The sequence below is a fragment of the Balaenoptera physalus genome (assembly GCF_965194825.1).
Source record: "Balaenoptera physalus genome assembly, chromosome: 10".
Taxonomy (NCBI): Eukaryota; Metazoa; Chordata; class Mammalia; order Artiodactyla; family Balaenopteridae; genus Balaenoptera; species Balaenoptera physalus.
In genome coordinates this window covers 19,223,890-19,241,602 of record NC_138889.1, presented here as the reverse complement: position 1 = coordinate 19,241,602, position 17,713 = coordinate 19,223,890, and the positions used below count along the sequence as shown (strand labels likewise).

Below are 17,713 nucleotides of genomic sequence, written 5' to 3'. Positions count from 1 at the left end.
AATGAATTCAGCAAGGTTGATGGATACAAGATTAATATACAGAAATCTGTTGTTTTTCTATACAATAATAATCAACTATTAGAAAAAGAAAGCAAGAAAATAATCCCATTTAAAATTGCATCCAAAAGTATAAAACACTTAGGAATAAATTTAACCAAAGAGTCAAAAGACTATACTCTGAAAACCATAAAATGTTAATGAAGGAGATTGAAGATGATACAAAGAATTGGAAAGATATCCCATGTTCATGGATTGTAAGAATTAATATTGTTAAAATATCCATACTAGGGGACTTCCCTGGTGGTCCAGTTGTTAAGACTTTGCCTTCCAATGCAGGGGGTGCAGGTTTGGTCCGTGGTCTGGGAGGTAAGATCCCACATGCCTCTTGGCCAAAAAAACCCAAAACATAAAACAGAAGCAATAATTGTAACAAATTCAATTTAAAAAAAAACTTTTAAAAAAGTCCATACTACTCAAGGCAATCTACTGATTTAATGCAGTCCCTATCAAAATACCCATGACATTATCCACAAAACTAGAACAGATAATCCTAAAATTTATATGGAACCACAAAAGACTCTGAATAGCCAAAGCAATATTTGGAAAAAAGAACAGAGCTGAAGTTATAATGCTCCCTCAATTCAGACTATACTACAAAGTTTCAGTAATCAAAACAGCATGGAACTGGCACGAAACAGATACATTGATCAGTGGAACTGAATAGAGAGCCCAGAAGTAAACCTATGCATATAAGGTCAATTAATCCACAACAAAGGTGGTAAAATATACAATGGGGAAAAGACAGTCTCTTCAACAAGTGCTGTTGGGAAAATTGGAGAGCTACATGTAAAAGAATGCAATTAGAACACTTTCTCACACCATTAACAAAAATAAACTCAAAATGGATTAAAGACCTAAATGTAAGGCTAGAAACCATAAAACTCCTAGAAGAAAACATAGGCAGAACACTTTTGATATAAGTCATAGCAATATTTTATTTTTTTTGGACTTGACTCCTCAGGCAAAGGAAACAAAAGTAAAAATAAGCAAATGGGACTTAATTAAACTTAAAAGCTTTTGCACAGCAAAGAATACCATCAACAAAATGAAAAGACAACCTACTGAGTGGGAGAAAATATTTTCACATGATATGTCTGTTAAGGGGTTAATATCCAAAATATATAAACAGCTCATACAACTCAATATCAAAAAACAAAGAACCTGATCAGAAAATAGGCAGAAGACCTAAACAGATATTTTTCCAAAGAAGTCATACAGATGGCCAACGAGCACAAGAAAAAATGCTCAGTGTCACCAGTTACCAGGGAAGTGCAAATCAAAATCACAATGAGATATCACCTCACACCTCTCAGAATGGCTATTATCAAAAAGACCACAAATAACAAATGTTGATGAGGATGTGGAGAAAAGAGAACCCTCATAGACCGTAGGCGGGAATATAAATTGGTGCAGCCACTATGGAAAACAGTATGGTGGTTCCTCAAAAAACTAAAAATAGAAATACTATATGATCCAGCAATTCCACTCCTGGGTATATATCCAAAAAAGAAAAAAAAGAAAGAAAACACTAATTCGAAAGATATATGCTTCCCTATGTTCATAGCAGCATTATTTTCAATAGCCGAGATATGGAAGCAATTTAAGTGTCCATCAACATATGACTGGATAAGGAAGACATGGTGTATATATACAACAGAACACTTCTCAGCCATGAAAATTTGCCATTTGCAACAACATGGATGGACCTGTAGGGTATTATGCTTAGCGAAATAAGTCAGACAGAGAAAGACAAGTACTCTATGTTATCACTTATATGTGAAATCTAAAAAATAGAACAAACAAATAAATACAACAAAACAGAAACAGACTCACAGAACAAACTAGTGGTGACCAGTGTGGAAAGGAATGAGGGGAGGGGCAAGATAGGGGTGAGGGATTAAGAGGTAGAAACTATTAGGTATAAGATAAATAAGATACAAATATATGTTGCACAGCACAGGGAATATAGCCAATATCTTATAATAACATTAAATGGAGTATAATCTATAAAATATTGAATCACTTTGTTTTTCACCTGAAAGTAATATTGTAAATCAACGATAAAAAAATATCCAGAATACTGACAGCACCAAATGCTGGTGAGGATGTGGAGCAACAGGAGTTCTCCTTCATTTCTGGTGGGAATGCAAAATAGTACAGCACTTTGGAAGACAGTCTGGCAGTTTCTTATAAAACTAAACATACTCTTATCATGCAATCCAGAAACTGTGTTCCTTGGTATTTATCAGGAGGAGTTGAAAATTATATCCATACTAAAACCTGTACACAATTGTTTATAGTAATAATTATTCATAATTGCCAAAACTTGGAAGCAATTGAACTGTTTTTCAGTAGGTGAATGGATAAATAAACTGTGGTACATCCAGACAATGGAATATTATTCAGCACTAAAAAGCAATGAACTCTCAAGGCATGAAAAGACATGAAGGAACCTTAAATGCATATTCATATGTGAAAAAAGCCAGTCTTAAATGGCTACATACTGTATGATTCAAACAATATGACATTCTGGAATAAAAAAACTATGGAGACAGTAAAAAGATCAGTGGTTGCCAAGGAGTTGGGGGAGGGGGCATAGGGGATAGCAAAGTACAGAGGATTTTTAGGGCAATGTAAATACTCTGTATGGTACCATAATGATTAATACATGTCACTCATTATGCATTTCTCCAAACTCATAGAATGTATAACATCAAGAGTGAAATGTAGTGTTAACTACGGACTTTGGGAAATTATGACATGTCAGTGTAGGTCTATCAATTGCAATAAATGCTCCACTTTGGTGGGGGATGTTGATAATATGGGAGGCTCTGCGTGTGTTGGGTGGGGCAGGGTGTGTATGAGAAATCTTTGTACCTTCCCCTTAATTTTGTTGGGAACCTAAATCTACTTTAAAAAATAAAGTCTTCATTTAAAAAAATAATGAAGCAAAAATTTAAAAACTCTATCTATACTGGTTTTAATAATAAGATTATGTGCTGGGAACTTACCTATTTTTCTGAAGTTTGTAGCCTTAGATTTCCTCTGAGGGCTGATCATATAATTTGGAGTTAATTCAATCCCTAAGATTCTCTGAGAGCTATAAACTAAGAATATGAAGGAGCTGGCATATTTAGCAATGATGGAGCACCCTAGAGTCTTTAGTTTGAAGGATCACACTCGACCTATTTCATTACAGTCAATAAAAGTGAGTTGGATAAATAAATCAGCACACATTGTGATGGGCTGAATTGTGCTCCCACCAAATGTGTATGTTGAAGCCATTACTTCTAGTACCTCAGAATGTTACTATGTGGAGAACATGTGGTCAAGTCCTTTAAAGATGTAATTAAGTTAAAATGGGGTCATTAGGGTGGCCCTTAGTTCAACACGACTGGGATCCTTATAAGAAAAGATTAGGACACAGAAACTTACACAGACCAAGGGGCAACCAGGTGAAGACACAGTGAGAAAGTAGCCACATGCAAGCCAAGGAGAGAGGCCTGAGAAGAAACCAACCCTGTTGATGTCTTGATCTTAGACTTCCAGCTCCAGAAGTGTAAGAAAATAAATTATTTAAGCCCCACAGTCTGTGGTATTGTGTTATGACAGCCCTAACAGACTAATATATACTATTCTATTTGACAAGCCTCATAGTCGAATTCAACAATCAAGTACTGAACCTTCACTGTACCATTTTACCGTGCTCGATGCCAGCTGGATGATTAAGGCATAGCCTCTCTCCCTTAAGAGCCCTCTAGTTCAGTGAGGCAGACAAACATGGTGATGAAGAATGATTCCACACAGACTCAGAAATGTAGACGCACTATCAGCTCAAATACTTTACCTAACGGAAAGTTATTCTGGGGCACAAACTTAGCACCTGGCCAAACTACCATTGTTTTAACAAAGGCTTTTTAGTTGTAAGTAAGAGAAACCAGCACAAAGAAGCTCTAAGTAAAAAGGGGCAAGGAAGGCTTTTTTGGAGGCCACAGGGCAACTTCTTGGTAACATAGCTGGGCCACAGGAGCACTGAAACCAACTCTTGGAGAGTCATCAGGAATCAGTTACTCTTCTCTTTGCTGCCACGTGATTTCTCATCCTTGATCTCTCTAGAGGTCTGTTTTCTTCTCATTCTCTGTCGTCCAGTTGCTTCTCTGTGGAAATGGTGGAAATTGACATTCCCCCGGCCCCAGGTCCATGACACTTTCCCAGCCCCAGCACCACTAACCAACTGGCCAGTGACTTATCCCCCAAGTTCTGGGAGAGAGTCTAGTGGTCCACTTGGACCAGATGTCCACCCCTTGTCCTATTGGCTTTGGTCAGAGTGGTTGGGAAGACAATACACACATGGCCATGGGAACTGGAGAAGGAGGCAATTATCAAAGAAAGGAAGTGTACACAGGGCAAATATCCTGACAGTTTCTTTTTACAAGCGTCAAAGTAGAATTCAATAATGAATGAAGCGAAATTCATTCCATCCATCTACAAGTGCATCTATTTGCACTGATTTAAACTTGTGATTTTCAGACCTGGTTGCACATCAGAGTCACCTGTGGAGTTTCAAAAACATGCCAGTGCCTTGTTCCCACCTTTTACCTTAACATCAGAATCTGTGAAGTTGGGGCCCACGTAATTTTTTTAAAGTTTTTAAGCACTCCAATGATCCCAGTGTGCTGCCAGGGTTGCAAACTTCTTGTTTAGACTTCATGCCATTATAATTTAGACTTCCGATTTTATGGTTTCATATCTTATTCTTTAACACTTAAAAATTTTTATTTATTTATTTATTTGGCTGTGCCAGGTCTTAGTTGCAGCACACGAGACCTTCGTTGCGGCCTGCAGGATCTTTCTTTTTTTTTCGTTGCGACATGCAGGCTCTTAGTTGCAGCATGCAGGCCCTTAGTTGCAGCATGCAGGATCTAGTTCCCTGACCAGGGATCGAACCTGGGCCCCCTGCATTGGGAGCACAGAGTCTTAACCGCTGGACCACCAGGGAAATCCCTTCATATATTATTCTTAAAAGATGTGATCAAGTTAGGAATCATGTGCCTCTGCTAAAATTTATGGCAAAATCATCAGGTTCCTTAGAGTGTAACAGTCTTCTGGAAAAATAAGAAACTTAGTATCTCCCACACATCTTTGCTGACTCTTCAGTGGAAACCTTCAGTGATCTTCCCAGCTCTTCTCAGATCCCTTTTTACTGTTTCTGTGCTCCCTTATCTCAACTTCTATGTGCTATTGCTTCCAAATGCCAATACCTAGAACTTTCGTAGAACTTTCCTTGGGCTCCTAAAGTTTTGTCTGCCCAAGAAAAGAGCAGAAGATGCCTGGGAGTTCACTCCCTGTCACCCCTGCCCCCCAGGCCCAAAGCCAATGACGGACAGGTGTGAGTATGCCACCAGGCTCCCTTACTAACGAACAAAGTGTTAGTGTAGCTTTCTGTCAGTTTCCCTGCAGTGTGAGGCTATGACCACTGTTTTTCCTTAGCTATTTCTATTGTGAGTACTTCTACAATAAACACGCGTTCACAAATCCTTATCTCAGGTATGTTTCAGGAAAACCCAATCTAAGACATTCAGCTTTATGGAATTTTATACTTTCTGTCTAATATTAAAATTCTATATGACTTTTAATAATAACTGTTTATAACTTTTCAGATAAGGAGCATCAAGGCTTTACCTATTCCTGCTCTTAGGAACAGAGTAGGGAAGTCACTGAGTCACTGGGAAACTCCCAGAAACAAAGAGTTTGGAGGAACAAAAGTAAGTGAGCAGGGAGGAATTGGTTGACATTTGTAAGCAGCATGGAAATAGATTAGACAGCTTGGTGTGAGTTGATGTTGGGGAATCTAAAGAGGGATAGTCAGAACAAAGAAAAAAGAGTGGTGACACGAATAGAGGTGGGACGTGACTTTCAAGTCACGTAAAAGTGCACCGTGTAATAAAATAGAAAACAGCTTGGCGTTTTCTGGGGCTGCAGGTATGACAGCTGCCACAAGGCAGCGCTCTGATTACATTCACTTTGACTTCCAAGTAGCTTTCCCTTTTCCCACTCTGCAGTCTTTAAGGGCTCTGACTAGAGGTCTGTCACACTCCAGCCATAGTCAGCCAGCCTATTATTAGTGCCAAGCCTTCCTCTGGAGCAATGACAGTGTAAATTTCAGCAATGGCAGAAAGGGGACAAATACAGCTGTTGTGCATTTTAGAATAATTGCTACAGGCCATTTGGAGACAGGTTTATAACAACAGCACTTAGACATACAGTATTTCACTTTTCCGTTTTATTCTCTCTTCAACGCTTTTTAACACGAACTTATTAATCCACTCAACTCATGTGACTCTGGAATTATCTGTCTCCCAATTTTATACACTGAGGCTTGCAGCCCCCTGGAAGGTACCATGCTCTTTCTTTTCTTTTTTTTTAGTTTTTATTGGAGTATAATTGATTTACAATGTTGTGTTAGTTTCTGCTGTACAGCAAAGTGAATCAGTTATACATACACATATATCTACTCTTTTTTTAGATTCTTTTCCCATATAGGTCATTACAGTGTATTGAGTAGAGTTCTCTGTGCTATACAGTAGGGCCTTATTAGTTATCTATTTTATATATAGTAGTGTGTACATGTCAATCCCAAACTCCCAGTTTATCCCTCCCCCCTGACCTTTCCCCTTTGGTTAACCATAAGTTTGTTTTCTATGTCTGTGACTCTATTTCTCTTTTGTAAATAAGTTCATTTGTATCATTTTTTTAGACTCCACATATAAGTGATACTATATGATATTTGTCTTTCTCTGTCTGACTTCACTTAGTATGATAATCTCTAGGTCCGTCCATGTTGCTGAAATGGCATCATTTCATTCTATCGTGCTCTTTCATCTCACCATCCAGCCTTTTCACATGCTTTTCCTTTTGCTCTCCTAGTTCTCTCCTCACCTACCTATCTTTACCCAGCACAAATGTCACTTGTGAAAAGCCTCTCCTCACCTCACCCCAAATCTGGGCTCCATTTTTTTTTACTTCTATTTTCCCCCACTTCACTCATCTGCTGGCATTTATCTCATTGTATTCTAGGTGTTTCTTACCTATTACCTCCACCCCAATTTCCTTGAACTCCCTTATCTTTCTATCCCCAGTGTCTACCACAATTCTCCACAGAGTGAATGAATGAACGAATAAAGCAAGCTCTAAAAGATCAAAGCCCTTGCCCATCTTGAGTCCACAGCAGAGATAGAAATATCCAGAAATTTAGACCATACCAGAATATCTTACTGGTTTCTGTGATTGACCGTATCCAGGCCTCTCCACAGAAGACTCCTAAATGAACCTAAACGGAAAAGTCCTGGGCTCTGCGGTGAGCCACAGGTCACAAGAGATTCCCCAGTGCTGGCACAGCAAGACGTGAAAGCTCATGATCTGTGCAGAAGGCCTGACCAGCATGGCATCGTGAGTCAGACTATTTGCTTTACACTGCAGTCTAAGCAGCTTCTGGAACTGCTGTCATTGGAGGAATACACAGAAGCAGCAAGCCCCCAGGTCTACATTCCTCTGGCTTCTGGGGGGACATCTCACTCCTGGTGATCACAAGACCCCCGAATTTTAGGTACCCTCTGAGAGACTCAAAGAGAGGCATGAACTTCCTGCATTTGTGTCCCATGTTTATCCTTTTCACGGCTTGCTGGCCAGTTCTGGAGCAAACTAAATAAAAGCAGTCTTGATCTGAACCCAAGTCATAATTCTCACCATCCTTTGTGAGATGGGTAGTGAAAAGATAGCATATTATATGTGGTTGTGAAAAAGCTAGGCCCTTCTTGGTGCCATCTTTCCTGCATAAACCAAAATTCTTTTCTGCCTATTTGTTAATTCCTTCCTTCCTCTCCTCTTTCCATCCTTCTCAAACATTTAATGAGCACTCACTAGGTACCAAGCTCTGTGCTGGAGATAGAAGGATGAATAAGATACAGTTCTCTGCCTTCAAGGAACCCACAGAATTCTGAGAGATAGGAAAGTAAACAAATAGTCATAATACACTTGAATTAAGTGCCATAATGGAGGTGTCTATGAAGCCCTGTAAGTTCAAGGGAGTGGGCCCTGGGGTGCTAGTGGGTGTTTAGTAACCAGCTGGTCAGAGGAGACCTGATTTTTAGTGTTTGCTGGTTCCCGTGTGGCAGATACTTCCGTCATGGCTGATTTCAAGCTACTAACCTGAACACGGGGTTGGGAAGGGATGTACACAGTTGCCCCCCCGCCTTTTTTTTTTTTTTTTTTTTTTTTGGCTGTGCAGGGTGGCCTTCGGGATCTTAGTTCCCTGACCAGGGATCGAACCTGTGCCCCCTGCAGTGGAAGCGCAGAGTCCTAACCACTGTACCACCAGGGAAGTCCCCACAGTTGGCCCTTTTGACGTGGTAAGAGCCAGCTCCAGCATACCACCATGATTTCTGCCTTATGAGATCCTGAGCAGAGAATTTATCCCTGCTGTGCCTGGGCTTCTGACCTACAGAACTTTGAGCTCACAAATAAGCTTTGTTTTAAGCTGCTAAGTGTGTGGTAGTTTGTTATGCAACCATAGAAAACTAAACAGAGCCTATTATACCCTTTTTACAGTTGTGAAAACTGAGGCCTAGAAACAGTAAGCAATTTGACCAAGGCCATGAGCAGCTAGCAAGTGATGGAGCTGGGCGGCAAAATGAGGTGTGTCTGACTCCAAAGCCTGGAACCTTAGCTCCTATGTTCTCATGGAAAACAATGTCACATAACCACGAAAGGCCAGGGTCATGGCGGACCATATTTCTTTGTTTATTTGTTTATTTTTAGGGACCAGAAAATGTGCATTATTATTAAAAAATGAAATCCTGTGCCAGAAAAAAAAAGCAAATGTTCAATGTAGCTTTGAACTTGAAGTGGTACCCAAGTGGTTACCTTGATATTTATTTCAGAAGACAATGCTATGGAATAAAAGAAATTTCATATGGGACTCTACTCATTAAATATTTGAGTTTGGCTAGAGTGTCCATTTCTGCTTTTCTCCTCCAGCCTGACCAGATGTGCTCAGAAAATTTCGTTCTCCCTGAATATGTACATCTGTCAAAATTCCTGTCAATTTTAGCACTACTGCCAAGGGAGTGAACAAAGAGAGTTAGCGATTAACTTCAAAGAACTTTGTTGGAGAGGAATAAAGATATTTAAGGCCTATTTTGTGAACTAATTGCATTTGCATATTTATGGGATTTACTGATATAGCAGTAATTAAAAACTATTTAGTAGTCTTAAAGGACACATAACTCAGTTGCTGTTTGCATAATAAACACTTCCTTATTATGTTTGCATAATAAACACTCTCCCACTGCTTCTTCCAAAAAACTGGTCCAAGAGGTGTCATATCTCACTTGGAAATAATGGAAAAACAAAGTGCAAGGGCTCATAGGAATGTGGAGAGGGGACTTCCGAAATAAATATATTTCTAGGTACTCTCTTAATGTTGGGCCTGGCCTGAACTGCTCTCAGAGAATGGCAGATTCAAACTTCAGATTAATAGGTCTTTTTTTTCCCAGGTGATATTTAAGAAGCCTGAATGCTTATCCCCTGACAATTCCATTTTCTTTACTTTAATACCCTGACCTGTTTGAAGGGTCTGAACAGGGTTCACCCTGCATTCATCCTTCCTAAAGAGATGTCTAAGGGGGATGAAATCTTTGACTAATGGATTGCAAGAAACAATGTGAGTAAACAGTATTGAATTTAAGGAGTTGAGAAGAGATGGTTTTCATGGAAAATTAAAGGTTGAGCAAGGGACAGATACCAAATGTAAAGGCACTGAGTATATAAACTGAACCTAGACAGGACAGTAAGGTTGGGAAAAGAAAGCTCTGAGCCATCTGGTGGTGCAGAGCAGGGCGATCAAGGGAAGATCAGGAAATATCTGTATATAAACTACTTTGAAGACAAGTCACTCACACAAACCTTTCCTGTCTTTGCAAAATTCATCAGTCAATAAAGAGCTGTAATAGGCAGGATCACCAGACTGTTGTTAAATTAGCTAATGAAGGTCGTAATGTACCTGTATTACACGTCATTAGCAGTGGCCTTCCAGCAACAGATGGGTATACGAGAAACTGAGCTGGAAGGGAGGGCAAGCGTGTCCCAGGAGGTTTGACTTAGAGCCATGGCTTACTAAAATGTGTGGCAAGAAGATAATGTTGATTACCATCTCAATTAAACCTTTGCATAAAGGCAAGCTTCTGTGTTCCCTGCCCATAAAAAAAAAAAAAAATGGTCTGCTTCCTGCAGCTTGCCTTTCTCCTGTCCTAATTCATCTCATAGGTAGAAGCCAACAATTCAAAGCATTGATGGGAAGTGATGGGATTTTGATGGCCGGATCAGTCCTTGATGATCTTACCTCTTGATGAAGCCCCATTTATTTTTCTACCCTATCTCAAGGGTATTTCTCAAACTTTCCATAACTTTGTATCCAATTTCCTCTACCAGGTTATATTTCTTTTTTTTACTTTTTCTTCTGAAAAAGTAAAAGTATTTTCAAATGCCCAGCAAAACTGGAAGCACAGGAAGTAGAAAGAACTCTCCACCCCCACCAGCCATGTGAGAGTTTGTTGCCAACATGATGACCCTCCACCTGTGATTACTTAGAGCATTATTCTTACAAACAAGGCCATTATTTTACATAATCTCAATACAATCAAAATTAGGAATTCAACATCGCTATATTACTACCATCTAATCCACAGACCCCATTTGAGTTTCACCAGTTCTCTCCAAAATATTCTTATGACAAAGGGATCCACTGCAGAATCGCACGTTGCACTGAGTTGTCATGCCTCTTTAATCTCCTTTTGTTTGATACGGTTTCTCAGTCTTCCTTTAACTTTCATATCCTTGACACTTTTGAAGATTACATGCCTGCTGTTTTGTAGAATGTCCCACAATACGGGGTTTCCTCCTGGATAGATTCAAGTTATGAATTTTTGGCAGGATGACAGCAGAAGGGCTGCTGCATCTTCTCAGACTCACGGTGCACAACTTCCGTAACTGGTGATGCTAATTTTCATCATTTGATTAAGGTGTTGTCTGCCAGACTTCTCCATTGAAAGATTTTTTTTTTTAATTAATTAATTAATTAATTTTTGGCTGCGTTGGGTCTTCTCTAGTTGCAGTGAGCGGGGGCTACTCTTTGTTGCAGTGCGCGGGCTTCTCATTGCGGTGGCTTCTCTTGTTGCGAAGCAAGGGCTCTAGGCGCGCGGGCTTTAGTAATTGCGGTGTGCGGGCTCAGTAGTTGCGGCACACGAGCTTAGTTGCTCCGCGGCATGTGGGATCTTCCTGGACCAGTGTTTGAAGCTGTGTCCTCTGCCTTGGCAGGCGGATTCTTAACCACTGCGCCACCAGGGAAGTCCTGAAAGATTTTTTTAAATCTTTGTATTTAATAAGTATTTTGTGTTAATGTCCTGTTCCTCATCAAACTTTTGCCCACTAGTTTTTTATCACCCATTGATGTTTCTTTTGTGAATTAATTATCACTATAAAGATTCCATTATTTCTTCTACATTTATTAGTTGGCAATTCTAATTTAAGGGAAAAGTTTTCTCTTCTTCCCATTCATCTCTTTATTTAAATCAGGATGGACTCATGCATTGTTATTCTACTTCATGAGTTATAATTCTTTGCCATCATTATTGATTTTGATGCTTGAATCATCACAGATTTGGCCAGTGGGAGCCCCTTCAAGCTGACTCTGTCCTTTTATCCTGTCCCCATGATTCTTTTAGCACTTTTTTGCTTTGTGATACAAGGAAGCGTTCTAGGCTCTTTTTCTACTTTCCTGCCCTGGCCCTGGCATCACGCATTTCTCCATTTCTTCCTTGTAGGTATGTATGCTATTTAGAGACCAAGATCTGGGTGTTAGGTGTACTCATTTTCGTTGGGGTGTTCCTGCTCTCAGGTGCTCTAGTGGACAGAGCTAGGAACATATGCATGTATGAACACACACGCTTATATTTGTATGTATTTCAATATTTAGCTACATGTATTGAAAACCAAGAGTTCACTCTGATACTTCCAAAACCAGCTCAACACTACACGGTTCATCTTAGTTTTCTCCCTTTCCATATTTGTAACTGCTTTCACCAACATCTATATTTTACTGGTAGATGAAAATTAAAAAGAGAGCTTCATGGATTCTAAACAGAGGGACCAAATAATTAGGAGAACAGGGATCAGGTATATACTTCCCCCCTCCTCAGTTTGTTCTGTGAAAACTTATCTCAGACCTGTGCCTCTACATTCCATCTACAGTAAAAAGCAGGCAGATGTTGGAAATGGTATGAAATTTAATTTTTGTTTCTAGAGCATCTAGGGGTTCTACCAATGCAAGATAGAGTAATGTGGAATGATGCATCTTTTTCCTTAATAATGAAAAGTGAATGGGGCTCAATCAAAAAGTGAACAAAAAAACCCCAGTTTTTATTGAGTGATGTTAAACTTTAGTAGTTTTCATCTTCAGTAAGCCTAGACGCATTCTCTCTTACGTAGTTACTTTCTGAATTGTGGGCAGTGAGAATTTAAGAAGCATTTCTATTTATCAAAAATCGATGTTTCTTTTAATGAAAGGGGCTTAGGAGAAACAAAAGGCACTCTTCCCACTGTACTGTTAGCAGTTGCTCTTCATTTGACAATACCAGGTTTCCATTAGCTTAGTGTAATTCAAGAGTCCAAAAATCATAGTCAAATGCTGAAGATGTTACTGCATAAGTCTGATTTAGATCAGCTATTTGGATCTCAATTATTAATGAAATTAGTGTCCTAAATGTCAGCAAGAGCACTGCCTTAGGTAAACGCTGTAAAGGAAATCACATTAGTGTGGAATTTCCCCTCCTTAGGGGCTCCTCTTAGATTACATTATTCACTTAGCTATCTCCTGTCAGGGAAATTGAAATGTTGGCCAAGATCTGATCCTGGGGCAGAACCAAATGGAGAAGTTAAGAGGTATTGCAATGGCATCAATTCCAAAACATTTGTGTGGTGCTGGTACTGCCTTTGGTCCCATTTAGTGTTTACAAAATAGCACCAGCAAGGACAGCATAAACTGGCAAACAGAGAAGAACGGAATGGAAAGGAGGTCTTTCAGGAAAGATTGAGTGGCGTTCCATCCAATAGGCAAGTTCGTGTTTCTCATCTTCTGGAAGTGCCTGGGGAACACTGGCACGTTCAATGGCCCCTCTGTGGCCCTTGGTCCTGGTGGCCACCTCAGGTGAGTCCTTTAATGATATTACTAGGCTTTGAATATTAACGCCTAGAAGCTAGAGACATGGTTTTCTACGTTGTGCTGTATAATTCCTCACAAGTGTTTGTTTTTATTTACCATCTATAAAACGTCAGTCCTGTGAAGCTACACGGAGACCAACAATTTGTTACGACTTTGCTCCTACAATTATAGATGTATATACACCTAGGGTCACACAGTGGGGCTTTACACATGGCTGAAAATATGCTCTGAAATGTTATAATTGTCTGATAAATTTCTGCTTCCTTAGAAATCAAGCTTTCTTTACAACAATTGACACTGAGAGTTTGGGGTATTCTCTTTCAGATTTACTTTTATGTCTGAATAGTATATTTTTATTATCCAAAGTAGTCTTGGCTTTTAGTAACCCAGGGAGAGAGTCCCTTGGATCCATCAGGGCTACAGAAACCTGGATGTCATTTTGGTATTAGGGGCTTTACATCCAGCCGTACAAAGTCTGTGTAGGTGATGAGTGTTTCTCTAAAGATGCGCTCTATAAACTTGCATGTTTTGAGTGTACAATTCCCCTTAAAAATACTTTAGAAACTAATATATATATATATGTATATATGTTTTCTTTCCCAAAATTTCTGGAACTAAAATTCCATAGTGCCAGTATTAACTCTACTGAACTGAGCCATTTGAATTAGGATACAATTGGTTCTTAGAAAATATACACAAATCAAAAAGTTATGTTTATGCTGGTGTTTCCCAACACCCCATTTTCTTGAGGGCTCTCCTAGAGCTCGTATCTGAATTTCCATGTTTTAAAATATAACTGAAAGTGGAATGAGTCAATTACGGAGATGAGCAAGGAATTTGGTAGCCAAGCAGCTGGCAATGATTTTTTTATTGGGTAGAGAAGAAAAATAGCCACTTATCATTAAAGTATAAAAATGCTGGGTGTTGAACTTAAAGGATAAAAGCATATCTTAATTATAAAAATGAAAACAGAGGGAATTTCATTAAATGTCAAATGGGTTTCTTAGCAGAAAATAATTGTGAACATTAAACTAAGTAAGGTAAAATAGAAAAATGAAGGTTTGAAAACAGAAGAAATTCTTCTTAATGATTTCTCTTTCTAATGTTTTGCATTATGCTTGATTTTTGCTCTAACTGTGGCAGAGAAAGTGTTTTAATAGTGTCTCGTAATCAGTGCTTGACCATAAATCATACTGAGAACATTTGTTGCAGAAAAATTCATGCTTTGGAAATTTTCCTGGTTTAATATCAAGATGATTTGTAAACATTAAAGCCCTGAACCAACCACCAATTCACCGCTGCACCCAGGAGACAGTGTGCTGGGGTAGGAGGCCTGGATTAGAGCCATCTAGTTCCTGCCACTCTACTCACCAGCCACGTGACCCCGGGCAAGTCAATTAACCTCTTAGAGACTCTGTTTCCCTGTAAGTTAACTGTTTATTTTGTATATTCATGAAGACCGAAGAAGATAGCATTATGAAATTGTAAGGTGCAATGCAAATGTAAGATATCACTGACCTGAAAACACACAAATGGGGACTTCCCTGGCGGTCCAGTGGCTAAGACTCCGTGCTCCCAATGCAAGGGACCCAGGTTCGATCCCTGGTCAGGGAACAAATCCCACAGGCAGCAACTAAGGGTTCACATGCTGCAACTAAAAGATCCTGAGTGCCGCAACTAAGCCCCGGCACAGCCAAATAAATAAATATTTTTTAAAAACCCACAAACACAGAAAATAACAATGGGGTGTTTCTGTCCAAAAATGTACAACATGCAACTCTTCCTTTTGAAGGGTTACTCACTGCTGTTCCTAATGTTCTCAGGGAGCCAGTTCAGGGTAGTGCCAGAGTAAGAGCTTGACCTTTGCATCCAGATCAGTCTTGTTTAAATTCCGGCCTCCTCATTTACAAGCTGTGTGATCTTCAGTGGTACTCACCTCACTAGGCCTAGAGTCCCTCACCTGTAAGTGACCCTTCACGGGGCTGTAGAGTACCTATTCTTGTAGAAGTTAAATGAGATAATTCATGTAAAGGGCTCTCAGCCCAGTGCCTGGCACACAACAAATTATTTAATCAGTATTAGGTATTCAGTAGTACCATGCACCCAAACCTCTGTTTCCTTGTAACATCTCAGATATATGTATTGCTACCAACCAGGTTTCTTGGCCTTCCTTAATCAATAGAAATTGATAAGAGGCCAGACAAGAAATTCAGGCAAGGCTCTACTGGGACCCCTACTATAGCAGGGAGGAGCAAAAACAAGTAACAGGTTCCCTTGCTTGCTTCCTGAGGTGGGACGAGCTGCTTCCTTACGTGGGGTGAGGGTAGGGGCGGGTCCAGGGGTCGGGTCGGAGCGGTGGCTGAGGTGGTCTGCCCACCCCTTTGGTGGTGCTGTGTGCAGGGGGCATGTGCAATACCCTGCTTTTGCCCCCTGCTCTTCAGAAGTGGCAGTTGGGTTTTTTTGGTCTTTTTGTATCTTGTTGTCCATAATTTGCCCTAACTGCACATGGACACAGTTATTTTTAGTCCCTTTTAGTTTCTTTGTATTTTGCTTCTTAAGGAGATGTTTGTCCAGGTGTAAGCACTGCAGCAAAGCACTAGGTCCCAGGTCCCAGCCTGTCTCAGTATCACTCTCTTATAATCCTAAAGGTGGTATACTCACTAAAGCAAAAAGAGCTCTTTTCATCAAAGTGCCCAGAACACTCTAAGATAGGCGTGTGTGTAACTCATTGAAATAAGGAAAACAAAGGAATAATTCTACTGTGTTCTTATCTTTTTTAAATCTCTCTTCACCTAAAAGTGCTTCACAGCTCAGTTCCTAACACATTCTACTTTCCAGAAATTTTACAAGTAAATTATTTGAAGCTGATTATTAGCATTCAAGGAGGCAGTGCTAGTGAGTAATCTCTCCTGAGTCTGTTGATAGTTTCCATCAGTGTCTGTTGAAACATCACTGAACTGTGAGTCATTTAGTGCCTGTGTGAATGTCACATTAGCTTTCAAGGGGCATAATTTACTGTTAATTAATGGTCACTTAAATCCTTAATCTCTCTCCTCTAATTGATCTTTCTTCTCAGGCAAATTTGCACTCATAGTAGAAATGTAATTCATTATTTCTTCCCATTTTAAACAAAGAACTCTTTCCCTCTGCAGTTTATTTAAGCATACTTCCGTTTGCTTCTGATTTTTCTCCAATCACTGCCTGTTTCTCTTTTGTTCCTATTTCCAGCTTCCAGAACATTCTCTTTTTACCCAAAGACTTTGACACATTCTAGAAAGTATGTGTTTACCCATAGGGGACCTATGGATTGTTTCCTAGAAAAGGTATCAGAGGGGAATTTGAGTCTCCATGAACAGAGGGTATAGGGAACACACATTCATTTCTCAGAATTATGTCTTAACTCTGTCTCAAGTGGTTTCCTGTATTGAAACAGGCACATTTCAGTGGTTCCCCAACTGGGACTTGAATTGGGAGCTTCCAAGGGAGGTAAGAGTGAACTCGCCCAAAGCGAAGTTCTCAGGAAAAGCACCAGACCAGCTTTGCTTTGGGCTCCAGAATTCTCTCGCCCCAGGGTCCGCCAGCGAGAAACAGTCTCAGGTAGAGAGATTCACAGCACATTTTTTGACAATCACAGTTCACGGAAACTAAAGATGATGCCTGACGCGAACCACCCACCTTAGTCCCGCATGCCAGAATAGCTGTTGCCACTTCTGGCGTCTTGTCGGGTGAATAGTTAGGGAGTTAAGACGCTAATTAGATTCCCAGTTCAGATGGTAATGGAAGTGAATATTCCACTGCCCACAATGAGTCTGGAATTGCACCTCCAGCACCGTTGTTAGCATTTTGGTCACACCGACATTGATAAATATAGAAATTGCTGCCTGCGGCAGCAAGTGACACAACATCATTCATAAAGAGATGGGCATAAACAGGATTGTCGCATGGGGAGAGGATATCTCATTTACAGTTTTCTGTTGGATCCCGCGTGCCTTCAGCAGCTCATCAAAATAACCATCAAAACCGCTGAGAGCCGAGGTGAATTCACGCGCAGGACACTACAGATAGATTTCACTCAGGCGCTGTTAGCGGGAGGTGTGCAATTTGCTTCAGTCCAATGACTTAGAGAAGCTTTGAATCCCCCAGGGGCCGGCAAAGCTGGTGAACAAAATATCTTTTTGCAATTCCGAGAAAGCCCTCACAGATTTGTCACTTCCAATTGCTGGTGCTCATTTCTCTTGCTTGCTTTCCCCTGGCCTTCCCGGCCTCAACACCAATCACGGCTCCTCTACAAATCAAGATTCCTGGGTCATAGGAAATGGTTGTTCCCTGGAACCACAGAGAATTTTCCCAAAATGAAGATCTCATTTTCTGACAAGT

The 17,713-nt window shown here is 40.1% G+C and overlaps 1 protein-coding gene across 1 annotated transcript in view; it reads left to right on the top strand.

The window, feature by feature from the left end:
* Nucleotides 1–17,277: 17,277 nt before the first annotated feature.
* The window catches only part of HTR3B (5-hydroxytryptamine receptor 3B), a gene marked incomplete at its 5' end in the record, with an annotated part of 36,908 nt that continues 36,472 nt past the window's right edge, over nt 17,278–17,713 (top strand). Inside the window, one exon of the mRNA XM_082409604.1 lies at nt 17,278–17,428. Within this exon, the coding sequence (XP_082265730.1) occupies nt 17,278–17,428 (151 nt within the window). The remainder of the gene's footprint in view (nt 17,429–17,713) is intronic.